The sequence below is a fragment of the Solanum stenotomum genome, chromosome 5 (assembly GCF_019186545.1).
Source record: "Solanum stenotomum isolate F172 chromosome 5, ASM1918654v1, whole genome shotgun sequence".
Lineage (NCBI taxonomy): Eukaryota > Viridiplantae > Streptophyta > Magnoliopsida > Solanales > Solanaceae > Solanum > Solanum stenotomum.
The window spans coordinates 59,142,669-59,158,513 of record NC_064286.1 but is presented as its reverse complement, the minus strand read 5'-3'; the positions used below and the strand labels follow the sequence as shown (position 1 = coordinate 59,158,513).

General features: G+C 33.9%; 3 protein-coding genes across 3 annotated transcripts; all 3 read right to left on the bottom strand.

Annotated features, from left to right (window-relative positions):
- Nucleotides 1-2,555: 2,555 nt before the first annotated feature.
- LOC125865453 (wall-associated receptor kinase 2-like) lies at nucleotides 2,556-5,049 on the bottom strand. The gene is made up of 3 exons (XM_049545651.1): nucleotides 4,203-5,049; nucleotides 3,929-4,099; nucleotides 2,556-3,761 (listed from the first exon to the last, which is right to left on the bottom strand). Exons 1-3 carry the CDS (start codon nucleotides 5,044-5,046, stop codon nucleotides 2,575-2,577), a joined length of 2,202 nt encoding a protein of 733 aa, XP_049401608.1. The 5' UTR covers nucleotides 5,047-5,049; the 3' UTR covers nucleotides 2,556-2,574.
- A 1,592-nt stretch (nucleotides 5,050-6,641) lies between these two features.
- On the bottom strand, nucleotides 6,642-9,270 carry LOC125865604 (uncharacterized). The gene is made up of 4 exons (XM_049545806.1): nucleotides 9,114-9,270; nucleotides 7,370-7,431; nucleotides 7,230-7,288; nucleotides 6,642-7,147 (listed from the first exon to the last, which is right to left on the bottom strand). Exons 1-4 carry the CDS (start codon nucleotides 9,191-9,193, stop codon nucleotides 7,130-7,132), a joined length of 219 nt encoding a protein of 72 aa, XP_049401763.1. The 5' UTR covers nucleotides 9,194-9,270; the 3' UTR covers nucleotides 6,642-7,129.
- Nucleotides 9,271-11,157: 1,887 nt separating this feature from the next.
- Nucleotides 11,158-13,118, bottom strand: LOC125865323 (protein trichome birefringence-like 3). Its single transcript, XM_049545526.1, has 6 exons — nucleotides 12,965-13,118; nucleotides 12,632-12,869; nucleotides 12,290-12,461; nucleotides 12,003-12,202; nucleotides 11,653-11,811; nucleotides 11,158-11,560 (listed from the first exon to the last, which is right to left on the bottom strand). The coding sequence occupies exons 1-6, from the start codon at nucleotides 13,116-13,118 to the stop codon at nucleotides 11,227-11,229; spliced, it is 1,257 nt and encodes a 418-aa protein (XP_049401483.1). The 3' UTR covers nucleotides 11,158-11,226.
- Between the last annotated feature and the right edge of the window lie 2,727 nt (nucleotides 13,119-15,845).

Here is a 15,845-nt window from a genome sequence, read left to right as displayed (position 1 = left end):
AATCAAACAAAAGGATGGAAATGTTGTGACCCTTCAATTGGAAAGTGTTACACATCAAGGCATGTTGTATTTGATAAAACCACTTCATGGTGGCTGATCATGAGTCCATAAATTGGACTCATCTATGGCTATATTTTAATAGAAATTGTGTCCTCAAATGCTTATTTTATCTCAATATCTGATGAAAACCTTTAAGTTTCAGGTATTTGAAGTTTTAAGAAAAACATGGACACTACGTCGCAAAAAGGAACGAAAAGGCTGAAAAGAACGAAAAAATGAAGGCCTGAGGATCGCTGAGTTCACTTGGCGAGTCGCCGAAGGGTCTTACGTCGCCTTTTGTTCCAGTGTGCTGAGCCCTGAAGGAAAGAATCAAGTCGGAAGAAAAATGGAGCAGTCGGCGCATCGCCGAGAAGTTCCGCGAAGCAGTACCATGTCGCCTAATGACCTAGAGCACGATGATGCTGAAGGCTGGTACAAGACGGCGGTGAGCTACACTAAAGGGCGAATCGCCGAGTTGATCGGCGATTCCGATTAATGACGCCGAACGATCCGCTGCAGCACAAAACTGTAATAACTATAAATACTAGTTAGAGTTTTAGTTTGAAGAGTCGAACAATTGTTATAATTTTCATATATAATAGTACTTTTTGATATTTTTGCTCTAAGTTTGAGAGGGTTTCATTTTCTAGATTTGGAGTTAAGTCTCTTGGATTCTTCATTCTTGGCCTGTAACAAGACTTAAATCTTCACACCCATTTGAATGCAAGCTCATTTAGGTATAAATTTATATCTCTTGATGTGTGGCTAAAAACCCCAATTCTTGGGGTGTGATTTAGCGAATATGGGTTAAGATAATTGTTGGGTCTTGCTTGCTGATAGATGAGATGTAGTTTAATGGTGATTTCGTCAAGTAGTTGTGGATGAATTTAACAAATTTGTAGTTGCAAATACAAGTTTATTTATGTGTTTTTGGCTTGCTCGAGAGAGAAGTCGTGAAACCAAGACTACTAGATTGATGGCCTAAGGAGTGGGTCGACATGAGGTTCAGCTCGAGAGAGTGAACCCTAGTCCCATATCCTAGCACTCAGCTCGAGAGAGTGAGTGGGGTAAGGCGTAGGTTGGTCTTCATGCGGCAAGTGGGTGTCCGAGAGGAACCCATTTGAAACGGGGTAAGTTGCTTGAGAGAGAACTTATTTCCACATAAAGTTTAGCCTAGTCACTATTACTCTATAAATTTTCTATCGAAAGCATGTATCCAATAATTTAGATTAACCCGTATTCCGGTCACATCCCAAAAATCCCCCTCTCATTGCTTAGATTTCCTTGTTGATTTCATTAATTTTAGCTTACTTGTGACAAAATCCCCATTTGATATTTGACACTTTTGTGTCACCCCCTTAATTTACTATGTTTATACTTGTTTGACAATATTTTTTGATGAAGTATCGTTGCTTCATTAACTCACATTCAACTTTAATAGTGCCTCCGCCGTTTTACAATCCTGATTACGCCTCTGTTGTTACACATAGGCCAAAAATGTGATAATCCAAAGTATGTAAAGTATTCAACATTTGCAAAAACTCACCATAGTTAGAGCAGCAAATTAACAGCCTCTCCTGTATATTAAAGATAAAATGTCCATAAACAACCAAAAAATTTAACAACGTTTTAGTCTGTAATCCTAATTCTAGTCTACTTAGTGTTTGAAGCACTTTGCTTTTGAAATTCAGAATCATCAAACAGAGGAATTGCTGCCTGTATACAAGTTTTATTATTTCAGCGGCGTAGGGATATGATCTGTTATCTGTATATGAGAAACACAAAAACCAAAAAGGAAAACATCCTCTAAATACCCACGGAATATAATCAATACTTTCTATATTCATTAAACAAATATGTTATGGACATAACTAGGGAAAACGTTATCTAGGCAATACTAGAGGCACAAATATTTGGATAAGGAAGAATTGCCCAAGCTACTCTGTTCAAACTCTGGATACTCTTTTTGAATATTTGAAAGACAGCCATAATAAATTCCATATCCTATATGCTTGACAATATTACATGGAAGAAGTGCATTTATTTCACATGCTTTATAGAGACATGAATCGCGTACAGGAAATCCAAGCGACTTGCAAAACACATCACAAAGGGAAAAAAATAGCACAGACAATGCAACAATGACATTACTACTGAGACCACTTCTACATTGCCATATGCAACAAAGCCAAATTTTAGGTTTCTGATTCCTAGAAGTCATCTTTGTTGGAGTGGGAATCCTCCACCACATCTTACCCTCATAGTGTTACGCTAGATACTCCTTCCGTTCCATTTTATGCGGCACCATTTGACTGGAAGAAAAAGAAAACTTTTGAAACTTGTGGTCTAAAACAATCCTTAAATTTGCTGCTAGGAGGGTGATTTTTTTCCCGACAATTTAATCAGATTTACTAGCAATAAAAATGGACACGTTTCATCAAAAGGTACTATATATGATATGTGCGAAAATCTCCAACACTGCATCTTAAAGAAAAATCTAAATTGACAGTAAAAGGGAAAGGAGCCTACATAACATCAACTTGGAATGTATGTAGGATGCAGTATGTGAGAACTATCTGATTTGGGAGTATTTCCATAGGGGTCTATTGGAACTGTGTAAAGATCTGATAAGTCATCATGATCATTATCTCCCTGTCCATGTTGATTAGACAAAGAGACTCCAGTTAACTTCCTCAAACATTCAAGTTCAATAGCCACTTCCTTCATTGTAGGCCTATCTTCTCCTTGCAAGTTAAGACAGTTCTTCACCAGCTCAGCCATCTTTTGAAGTTGCTCAAGATTCCCTTCTTGCAGAACACGACGATTAATAATTTGAAATAAGAGATTGTTATTCAAGGACGAAACAAAATAATCAGCCAAATTCTTTTGCTCATCGTTTATATCTCTAATTACAGGTTTCAACCCTGTCAAAAGTTCTGCCAGAACTACTCCAAAGCTGTAAACATCACTTTTGTCAGTCAGTTGACTTGTGCGAAAATATTCAGGATCCAAGTATCCTGATGTCCCCAGAATTGATGTAGCCACATGTGTTTGATCCAGAGGAATTAACCTTGATGCTCCAAAATCTGCCACTTTAGCTGTGTAAACATTATCCAACAATATGTTCGCAGACTTAACGTCTCTATGAATTATAGGCATGGATGCAAATGAATGAAGATAAGCAAGTGCAGTGGCTGTCTCTGCTGCAATTCTCAAACGGTTTTGCCAAGTTAACCAACCCTCTCCACGTTGGTTGTGAATGTGCTCGTAAAGATTTCCTTCAGAGACACACTCATAAACCAATAAAGGAACTTCATCCTCCAAACAACATCCAAATAGTCTTACCACGTTTCGATGGTTGATTTGAGTTAGAATGACCACCTCATTGATAAATTGCTCAATTTGACTCTCGTCCACAATTCTAGATTTTTTAATGGCAACTATGCGAGTATCACGTAGCACACCTCTATATACAATCCCATTGCCGCCACGACCAAGAATTCTGTCATTGGCATAATTGTTTGTAGCTTTGTTGAGCTCCTCAGCTGTAAATATTCTTGTTGCTTCCACACCAACCTCTTTAGTGGAGATCGTCTGTTTCAATAATAAACCACCATTTTGTTGGAAGAACTTCTCTCTGACTTTAATCAATTTTCTTTTCTTGATGCTGAAATAGAGCCAGGTTATACCAACCACTAGGGAGATAAAGCCAATTCCGATACCTGAATAATTAGGTGGAATTCAACTTTTATTGTTCCAAAAACATTCTGTATTATTCAAACATAGTCTGGATTTCAAAAAGAAAAAAGATTGAGTTGATCTTTGTCTTAGATCAAAATCATCATAAATACCAAAATTTGTGGTTAAGAAAGTTTTCCAAGACATTTACCTAAAGAGAATTTGATCCATGGAAATACAGAGTAGGGAGGAATACAACCACGACCATCATTTTTGCCATCATCGGTATATCCATCAGGACAAGAGCAATTATAACTCCCCGGGATGTTTATGCATATCCTTTCACACGAATTGGCGCTTGGATCAGCACATTCATCAATATCTGGTAAAACCGAATAAATAGAATACTGTTATATCAAACCACATGAGTTGATCAAATATGCAGCATAAAGGTTTAAAGGTGTCAAATTTGTTCCTATATATACCTTGGCAGCCTTGATTGAGATAAGGATTGCCATGATAGCCTGTATTACAGCTGCAGCGGTAGCCACCAAGACCGGTATCCGAATCAACACAGTGGCTATTTTCTCTACAAGCATAATCCTCTCTTTTCAGAGCTTGCGCGCAAGTAAGACTCCCAATGGCCCAGTCCAGCACAATGGGCACAGTGGCCTTTAACCTCTCATAAAAATAATCAACAGTTAGATCATCACCTAGATCTGGCAAGCCTCGGAAATGTAAGCGATCAGCCTCACCCAGAAATGCATACCCACATGAATTAAATGACCAAACGTCGGTATGGTTTCCGGTGCTAGACATGGTTGTGTTGTAGTATTTCAAGCCCTTAGGAATCTGTTTCTGGCAGCAGCCTTTTCCCATACACTCTCCTCCGTTCATCACATCCTCTTTGCTTGTACAGCTGACATTGCAGCCATACTCAAAGTTGTTAGGCCCCGAGATGGAACCATAGTCATCGCAACCAACTACAGTAAACCTGTTCAGCGCAGAGAAACTATACGGACTTGATTCTAAAAATGTGATGGAAACCATATCCTGATCGAGCAGAGCTCCGGTGGAGTCGTAACATCTCCAACCAAAGTCACAGGAGATGCGCAATTCAGCATCCGATATGTCGTACACTTCAATATTGTACTTTCCTATAAGGGCTTTCTGAGAACCATTAATATAAATGTTGCAGTCAATTTCGAACCCCGAATCAAAAGCACAGCCTGAGCCAATACCGAATGGGTACGGAACCGTTATATTCCCACACTGCTTAGGGCATCCTGGTTTTGTGACATTGGTACCTCTAGTGATGGTTTGGGCCATGGTTAATTTCAATATTAACACACAGATATAAAAAGCAAGCAAAACCATTTGTTTTGGGTTCATGATTTTGAGTTTCCAAGATGATGCAAACTCAAAATTCTCATATATTAATAAATGCAAAGAGCCAAATACAATTGGTGATTTGGGGTTGCACCCGAAGGTGTGGCATAATGGTTAATGAAATAGTTGAGAGCTACAAAATCTCATATTCAAATTTCAATGGAGATAAAAAAAAAGTAGGTGCTTCTTCTCACTTGTCCTAGCCTGGGTGGACAGTTACCTCGTATATGTTGTTGATAGTAAAAGTTGATAAATATTCCGTGGAATTAATCGAAGCACACGAAAAATGGTTCGACCTCAAAGGTCATAACATTAGAGTCAAGTGGGACGACTCTTAAACACTATATATATTAATAAGGATGTAAATAGGGCAAAGTGGATAAACCTCCACCCGTAAAATTTTTACCTGCCTTGCTCTGCTCTGCTCTGTTCAGCTTTTTTCAAAAAAAAATTGTCCTGCCCCATTTATGTTTTCTCTATTTTTTATTTTTTATTTTTTATTTAAAAAAAAAATATTCATTTGTAGTATTCTTTTTTTTCTTTTTCTTTTTTTAAATAGGTGACATTTTTTTCTCTTTCAGCCGGTGGACGGAAAAAGTCGAAGTCGCCCATTTGTAGTATTCTAATTTCTAAGTAACAAATGTTGACTTTAATTGAATAAAAAATAAAACCTAACTTGTACATCTTGGCAAGACTTTATAAGAAGCAGTTTTGTCACTATACACCATGAGTTGTGGTGTAGTGGTAGAACTGTTTCACTCTTAATTAGAGGTCTCGAGTTTGAATCCTGAGTATGGAGAAAATTTTGTTGGGAGCGCCACTCCCGAATAGGTCCTGCCGTGCGCGATCCGAATTTAATCGGGGCTCTAATATGAGCTCCGAACATCAAGTGGAAAACCAAAAAAAAAAGTCACTATAATCCTCTAGCGTGTACGTAAACTCTCATTGGACGTAGACAGTCTAACCATTTGAACTTGTTAGGTCATCAGAAAAGACTGGTTCAAAATTAGCCATGCACACTTCATAATGAGTATTAGGGGTACAAAGGAAAACCGATAAACTGCACTAAATTGATTATTTGAGTTGAATTGAATAATAACAATTGATTAGTGGTTTGATATTGAAAAAAAATGGATCATAATTAGTTTGATTTGGTTTTAACTAAAAAGAATTCAAACCAATCTAACATTATATTTATACAATTGTGATATAATTTACAAATATTTCTTAAACTTTATCAGAATTTTTATCTTAACATATTATTTCATGTTTTAGACTAAAATTTTTAAATAATTCAATAAGAACTATAGATAGCCCACATATCTTAGTAACTCAAAAAAAAAAACTCAAAGCAATACTATTAATAATAAAGAAAAAAAGATCAATTCGACACTAAAGGCTAACAATAATATTGGATATATGTTCTAGTTTTACATAGGTCAATTAAATATTTAACCTAATTTTATTTTTGTATTTTAAGATGACTTGATATTTTTAAATTATGATTTATGATCATGGGCATACGAAACGCCAAACCTACAAAGAAAGAGGGTCAAATCACTAGGCTAATTTAAGCTTACAAAAAGAATGAACAAATGCTTTTCCAAAATCTGTGTGCTTGTAGAAAATTCAGTACAAGACTAAAGGTGTGCATAGTTCTCAATTCTCATAGCCTCTCCTGTACATAAAAGATAAAATGTCAAGCTATAGAGCATAGATTCACCAAAGTTTGAGCAGCTACTCTGTGCACTTTTTTCACATGCTTTCTAGAGGCATGATTCGAAATTGACAAGCTACTTGCAAAACGCATCACAAAAGCGACAAAAATGGGAAAACAATACGATGCAACATTATGGCATCATTACTAAGATCACTTCTACACCTCCATGTGCAACAAAGCCACATTACAGAACTGCAATTATCCTCGAGGCTTTGTAGTCACACAGAAACAAGGACTCAATTTTCTTCAATTAGTTAGGGAGAAAAAGGAAACTTTGTACATCCTTACACCATTGCTTCCAAGTTACTTGTTCTTGAAAGACTGCAGAAAAATTATCAGTTAGTAAATTACTCATTAGTTTGAGACTCGTTATAATTACTTTTAAGAGTTTCACAGTTAAAACCTCAAAGTTTTTTGACGCATCCTTGATCTGGTCAGCAATTTTTCGCTTGGTCTGCACAGCTGCATGTATGAAAACAGATGTGCTCAGAACAGCCTGAAAACTTGACTAGAATAAGGAAGAGATATTGGTATATTAGTTACCCATTTTAGATATATCATCTATTCTCTTCGAGGTCCTTACGGCAAACCTTTGAAAACTTTGGCTGAGATTAAAAGAAAGATACAGTTAGTGGACATATTTCCAAGACAATCAATCAGTATAATATCTCAGCCTTCATACTAGAGGACATCCCAAAAAGAAAGAAAAAATAGATTTCCCATGGTAGCAGAAGGATCTTTTTCCACTTGTCGTAGGAATAGTTCATTCTTTTAAACAGAGAACTAGTTTTTTTTTTTTTCTTTTGATAGGTCAGTCACATGAAGTAATTCCAAACACTCCCTACAAAATTAATTCCTGGCACACAACATCATTTTTAACTCTGTCAATAATTTTACATCAACTAGGATGTCCACAAGTAGTCAGCAACATGAGCGAGAAATGGTAATACTTGTAAATACGACTGCCTCCATTGAAGCTATAACTTGCCTAAAAAGCTACAATAGTAATGCAACAACAACTTCACAGATTCTTAATATTTTGTATAACTAAAGCTGCAAGAAATTCTTTTTTATCTTTTCATTTGTTGAAATTGAAATTAGTTGAAGAGCACACAAGATGGTACAAACACCAATGTTATCAAAAAATAAAAAAATAGATTTCCCATGGTAGCAGAGGGATCTGTTTCCACTTGTCGTAGGAACAGTTTATCCTTTTAAACAGAGAACTAGTCGCGTGTGTTTTTTTCTTTTGATAGGTCAGTCACATGAAGTAATTCCAAACACTCCCTACAAAATTAGCTCCTGGCACACAACATCATTTTCACTCTATCAACAATTTTATATCAACTAGGAGGTCTACAAGTAGTCAGCAACGTAAGCGAGAAGTGGTAATACTTGTAAATACGACTGCCTCTATTGAACCTATAACTTGCCTAAAAAGCTACAATAGAAATGCAACAACTTCATAGTAATATTTTGTATAACTAAAGCTGCAAGAAATTCCTTTTTGTCTTTTCATTTGTTGAAATTGAAATTAGTCGAAGAGCACCCAAGATAGTACAAACACCAATGTTATCAAAAAATAAAACATAAAGGAACACACAACTCACTTTGAAAGGGAAGAAAATCATTCCCTCAAGCCAGCACAACACAAAAGTGCAACAGATACTAAAAACTTTCTCAATAAAAAAGAAGATAAAATAGAGATTGTGTATGGCTGTATGATAATGCTAAATTTCCATCATCTTCACAATCATTACAACCTACAAGCCTATAGAGCCATCTTTGGCAAGCTTAAGATGAAATGTACTAAAACCACAACCCCAAATTTGATATAGGATACTCCAACAACAACAACAACAACCCCCACACTTGATAGGACAATCCAAACACGTTGGTGAACTCTCTCAATTCAAAAATTAATGATTGAATTTATGTACCCTCATTGACTGATCAACTTGACGAGTTTTACTCCGTACACCCCTAAACTTTATGTTGGGCTAATTTATGGCCTAAACTCAACCCGCAAACACTGTTAACTACACTGCCCCCGCCTCATCGTCATCCCTACCTTACTCGATCATTTTGTGATAACTTCAAACTTGAAAAGAGCGAGCTAGATTATAAATTGTTAACTGAAGACAATAACAGAGTATGTTTAGCAAACAGGTTTAACATGTTTCAATCGATTGTATGAATATATTCGAATACACATTTGCCCTTTACAGAAAATACTGAAATATAAATAGAAGAGAAAATAAACCAAAAGCAAAGAACAATAGATTACTTGTTGGCGAGTCCATTGACGATCAACTCGTTGGCTACGTAAGAAATGACCCTCTGAAGAAAGTTTCCTCCTCCCGCCATAGCTGATTCCTACAACACTCTTTTCTATAGAAATATGTCGAAATTTTGTTTTTGGTTCTGATTTTGGGAACTTGGGGAACAAGGAATCAGCTATATTAGGTTCCCGAAGCTTCCAGAAATTTGAACTCTAACTTCGAAAATAGACGAGAAGAGATTGTTGGGCTTTCACAGATGGGCTTGGATTCGTAAGCATTTCGAAATCACTTTTTTGTATTAATTAATTAGTCATCATAGCTATAATTTTAGTTAATTACCACTCGCAATTAATATCCAGTAATAATTACGTGGGCTAAGGTTTCAAGTTTGTATAATTCGAAATTTGTATAACTTTTGTATAATATAATTTGTATAACTATTTAATGTTCAGATGTTTGTGTTTGTATAAATTAGTTATTTCAAGTTTGTACAAAAATAATTCAATTATACAAATGTACCAACTAATTTATACAAACTCACCCGCGAATTATATAAACGAGACGGCTTAAACTGTAGGTACAACCCGTAAATATGCAAATTATAACTATGAAACATAGTAATTAAATTTATTATAGTGGTTATTTGTGAAAATTTCCATTTCTTTTTCGAAGAAAAATTACCTAAGCGGATAAACACGTGTTATGTATTTATCAAAAATAAAGAGAGTACCTACTTCAACTCTACAAAGTTTTCGTGTCTTTTTTTTTTTAAAAAAAAGTGTTATATGTTACTTTGTATTTGTTTGCTTGTAACTATATCGGTTTGTTCTGTATTAATGTGTCAATTCATTTTGTATGTGTTGCATTTGTTTTCTATGATGTATATGTATAACGAATCAATACAAGCGAATTTGATATACTAATAAATAGTGAATTATTACATTGAACTATTGTTACTAAAGGTGGTCACAGTTTAAATAAAAATTGATCTAAATTGGAAAAAATTGAATCAAATCGCATGTTGTCACATAGTAAATTTCACTCTAATCTTTATCAAAAACATATTCTATTTTCATTCTTCCTTTCAAGTTTTCTTTTATCTTATTCAAAATTCATAAAGATGTTTTAGAAAGAATAATTTCAAAATAGATTACATTTTACCTTAAATCTAGCATTATAAAAATTAAAGAAAAACTATCTATACGGATTTATTTTTTTTAGCTGGAACGACTCACATAAAGAGAAATAAAAATGATAGGAGATCTTCTCGCTAGTCTTCACAATAAAATTCAACAATGCTATAAAGAGATTAATGAGGTGGCATGCCTTACCGTTTTTCGATTATTTGATTTAACTAAAAAATAAAAAAAATTACTGATTTATCAGTATTTGGTTATTGAATTAACCGCTTTTAAATGATTTTGTAAAGTTTTCATTAGGCTATTCATTAGATTTTTTTATTTTAGTTAATGATTAAATTGATAATCCAATAAGATTCTACTAAAATTATCATTTTATTCCTTTATCATATAATAGTGGATTTAGTTTTTAAATACAAATTGTATTTTCTTTGGCATTTTATAGTTGTTGAATTAGCGCTACTACATCCAAGTTTGCTACTTAACCACAAAGAAAACAAATTTGTTTTAGCAATAGTTTATTAGAATTTTTTTCCCTGCTTGTAATTTATGTAAGATTTTTATGCCCAAAAGCGTGTATATATATATATGAACAAATGAAAACAAGAAAAAAGCAAAAATAAAATAAAATAGCTGAACATATTCTTATCAATTAAATTAAAAACTTACCATTAAGAACCAAAATGCAATCAGCTGAAAATGGATGACAAATATCTTATTGATTTGGTTATCATTTTATCCCGTTTACAAACCAAAAATCATAAACCAAACTAGTAATACATAAACTGGATCAAACCGACCTATAAACAACAAACCGACCTATAAACAACCCGGGAAGTCATTGTTTAAAAAATAATTACATTATTTTTCAAAACATTTTGACCAACCAAACATTACTTTGCGTTCAGTGTGGTTACAAGAATTTACCAAAGAATTTCTTTCACTCTATTTAGACTTTTTAGCATTACACTTTTTTGTGCTACAAATATGCAAAAAGCAACTGATTCCAAGTATCAGGAACTCCAGGCAAACACCAATGTATACAATCTGCAAAATGCAATGGATCTGCTCTTTGCTCATTTGTTAACAATTTGCCTTGTAATTCACCATAAATCGACGTATGTGCATCGATTCTGTATTCAGATAGTTGCGTTACATTTAATACTGTAACAGGAACTTTCATTCTCCTCATGACACTAGCAACAACATTCATCATCTCTTTATTTGAACCAGTTCCCCAGTGACCCTTCTTCGTTACTGGTCTCGTCTCGTTGAAGCACCTGATCCCGTTTACGTTCCCCCATTCTTTATTTCTGATAGCAAAAGGTTGTGTGAGTTTAAGTTCTACAGAATTTAACGCGATTTTAATAAGAAATTGACGTGTTTGTTTGTCGTGATGACTTACTTTTGGTGTGAAGGGGACATTGTAGTGAAAAAAACTTTTGTTTTGCTTGGATCAATTGTTGAATCAATCCAATTTGCCCATGTCCTTAATGCTACTCTGTAGGAAACTGCTGTTTCTAATTCTTCATAACCTTCTTCTCCGTTTTCGAATTCACCCCATCTGCATTTTTTTAATCAGTTTAAAATTATAATGTGCATATCAGTCAACTTTTTTCTTATGTATATAGTCTCTGTTTCAATTTATTTGTCTTACTTTTCTTTTTTAGTCCGTTTTGAAAAGAATGTTCTGACAGCTCCTTAATTCTAATTTTCCGCCTGACATGTTTAAGATCACGAGATTAAAGAACTTACAGTGCTTTGGTCTTGAGTCCACTCATCCACCAAACATAAGTATTGAAAACAAGGATGTCTGCTCCTAACCAATTTTTGGCACGCTGAGAAATTGAGTCCACTTTGATAATTCTCTGCTTTGGATCACTTTTAATAGGAATATCAGTGTTAGATTCCACTAAGAATGGTGCCCAATAGAACTCAATGGTGGCATCATATTCCTGTTACATCACATTTTTTTCGAACTTCAATCCCGTGTTTGTTTAAGCAAATTCTTGAAAAAGACAAGATTTTTTATGGTGAATTACCTTAGCTTTGAATACAGAATGAACGCGGCCTCGTTTCATGGATTTCTTGTCTTTTGGGATTACAGATTCAACTAAACAAATAAAAGATATCCATTGATTTCTCTGTAGTGAATCCCCTACAAACATTAGTCTTTTCCCTTGAAGCTTTCTTAGGGCAATCTCAGGATCAAACCTGAATTAATTGTCAAGATGTCATTTTGCAATGTGTTGTGTGAACTTCCAAAAATGCACTACTTTTGAAGGATCTAACATACATCTAGTGGCGTTTATTGAAAAGTTCGAGCAATATAAGACTAATTTTACGAAGAAACAGAGAATTGAAACTTTGAGTAACTTGCTAACCTTGGTAACATGCAGTCATCAGGCTTCCATTCCCAGTGAAGATAATATGAGTCATTTCGACCATTCTTAATACAAGAATATTGTTTATCAATATACGGACAAGTCCTGTCTGTGTACAATGGCTTAATCGAAGAATTAAACATCCATTTCCCATGATTGACACTGCATTCATCAGGATCAAAATCAAGAATATCGTCTCCTGGATTGTCTATTGAATCACTCTCCAATGCTCTATCATCTATTAAGACAAGAAACCAAAAAAAGTTCACAATGACAAAAAAAACAATAGAATTACAGCAATTGGGATCGAAATTAATCAACTAGATGGTACACCTGCAGAATTTCTTTTGGGACAATTGAGCTTAAACCTCGAAATAGTTGTGATCCTTTCGGTATACAAGAGAAAAATGAAGACTAAGAAGGTAAAGACGATGGCTGTGATTATGGGCAAAGTGAGTTTTCTTCTGGCAGAATTTGTCCATCCCATTTTGAGTATGAATTAATTCAATATGAAGAAGCTTAACTGAAAGATGAAGCAAGTTAAACTGATTGGAAGGCTTAAAAGTAACAGAACAATGAGACAATAAGAGAAGCTTTTGGAGGATTTTTTTGTTTAGGTCATAGTATGAGTGAAGTGAAAGTCATGCATGTTTGGTGCAAAATATTGATTTAGCCAAGTTGGGACAGGACCACAACAACATCATAACCGGTATAATCCCATAAGTGGGGTCAAGGGTGATGTGTACTTAATCTTATTCCTACGTTGTGAGGATAGAGAGACTATTTCCGATAACCTTTGGACGGGACCAACAAGAGTAATCAGTAGGTGGGAAAGGTTTTCTGCAGAGACATTTCATCATTCTATATCCATCTGTCATGACTTGGATTTGCAGTCACTAACAGATCATAAGGTATCTTTCTTATACAGCAAGTTCAACTTATTAATTGTACCAAAATAAGGTTCAACATATTATTATTAATCAAATAAATCAAAGGTATGGGCAAAGCTAGAATTAGAATATTGAGTTTATGAGTTTTATATTCTAGAAAATGCAATGTACTGGAATTTATATTCTATAAAATGTAGTTTACTTGGTTCTAAATAAATTATTTATAGATATTGAAATGGAGTTTTAATTTTTTTTAAAATATAAATAGAGAGTTTGGACCAAAATTACTAAGTAGATATCAATGACCTATGTATTCAGAATTTAATTTCTATGCATCGACCACGTAAAAGCTATCAGGTGTCCTAAAAAATACTTATAAATGATATTAAAGTATAGTAAGTAGTATATATATATATATATATATATATGAAGTTACATATTCAAGGAGTATGCCTCAATATCCTTAAACTTTTCAACTTATTCACTGTTATTTTTTGAGCTTAATCATACGTTCATAACTTCCACTGTTGACTGCTAGGTAGTATTGATTTCCATCTTTACGTCTTTAGGACATTATATTTAGAGGCAACAAAATTAGCTTATAAAAATATAATTTGTTCAATCCGTTTAGATAGGTTAGTGACTCGCTTATTTATCAGCTCAACTTATATTGACTCGCTCAAATTTAACTCAATCTGTCCATTTGACGCCTCTAATTAATAATAATTATACCTGATTGGCTTGTGTTTTGCTAAAGATAAAACTTCATAATAAGGTGACCTTTTCTTTTTGTGTACACTAACCATTCTCTTTATTTTGGTCTGATTAGCCATGATAATCAAATAGACTTCTACTAATTAAACTGCAATTATTATTGAATATCAACACTCTTTGTCTCTGAAATGGACACTATAACCAAAGCAATGATGCCACATCTTAGTTGGTCTAAATCTTTTACTCCCTCCGTCTCAAAATAAGTGTCATCCTAACAAAAATCACGTTCATTAAAAAATTAATAAATAAAATATATAATTTACTAAACAGACGCTTATTTCATAAATTGTTGGTGAATACATACCGTTATTATAACATAAGTTACATCAAGAAATAATGTTCACTTTCACCACTAATTCATGCAAATTAATATTATTATTTTGATATTAAAATGTACTATGCTTTAACAATAGTGTCATTTGAAAATTTGAATAGTATTAAAAAGATGGAGTATGCATGTATTGGGGGAAAATATACTTTTTTTTTTCATAAATTTCTACGCTGACACTTATTTTGGAATAATTTTTTTTACTAAAATGATACTTATTTTAAGACGGAAGGGTAAAACTTATAATTTTTGCATTTTGGTATTCTCTTTTTTATTTTATTTTATTTATTTATTACGCCCATTTTGGTGGTTTATAGTAGTTGATACAGACAATTCTGAGTCTTTGACAGTAATAGATAGAGGACAAGGGGCCATAATCAAATTTCTATTTTAGAAATCAATTATTATCATCTAAATTAAGAGTTTTACGATGTCATTGATTTTTATTTATTTTATTACTAATAATTGTCATTGTCATTAGTTTTTTTTTTCATCCGGTGTCCTAAGCCCATATTGGAGCTCTGATTAAATTCGGATCGCGCACTGTAGTGCCAATTCAAGGGTGACGCTCTCAACATGATTTTCTTCGTACCCAAGGCTCAAATTTGAAAACTCTAATTAAAGGTGAAACATTTCCACCACCACTGCACCACAACCCAGGTTGATATCATTGTCATTAGTTAATATGTTGTTAAAATTGTATTATCTTAATAATTTTTTAATCGGATAATAATTCCTGTTATCCTATTCTAATTTGATTTTCTTTTCTTTGCTACTTATAGATATTTATAGATTATATTTAATACACGCCTTAAATGTGCTTAGTTTTATGTTACTGCTTGCCCACTAGGGAGCATTGCTTTATGGCGAAATGGTCTGGTGGACCCTTATACTTGTATGTGTTTGTATTGTGAACCCTTCTACTTACTCATTTGTCATCTGAACCCCTGAACTCATCAAAACGCAATAATTTAAACACGTTTTTTACCACTCAACTGTGTGTGTATCACAAACGCCTGCCACGTAATTTTAAAAATAATTATAAAATGACACGTATGATTATAAAATGACACATGTATATATGGTCACTCCATGTCACTTTTCCTTTTATTATATTTGATTAATATACATAAACTTTCTCTTTCCAATTTTTATTTCTATTTGCCATTGCCATCTGCATCTCCATCTCCATCCCCACAATCTGATTTCAACTTTTTCTTAT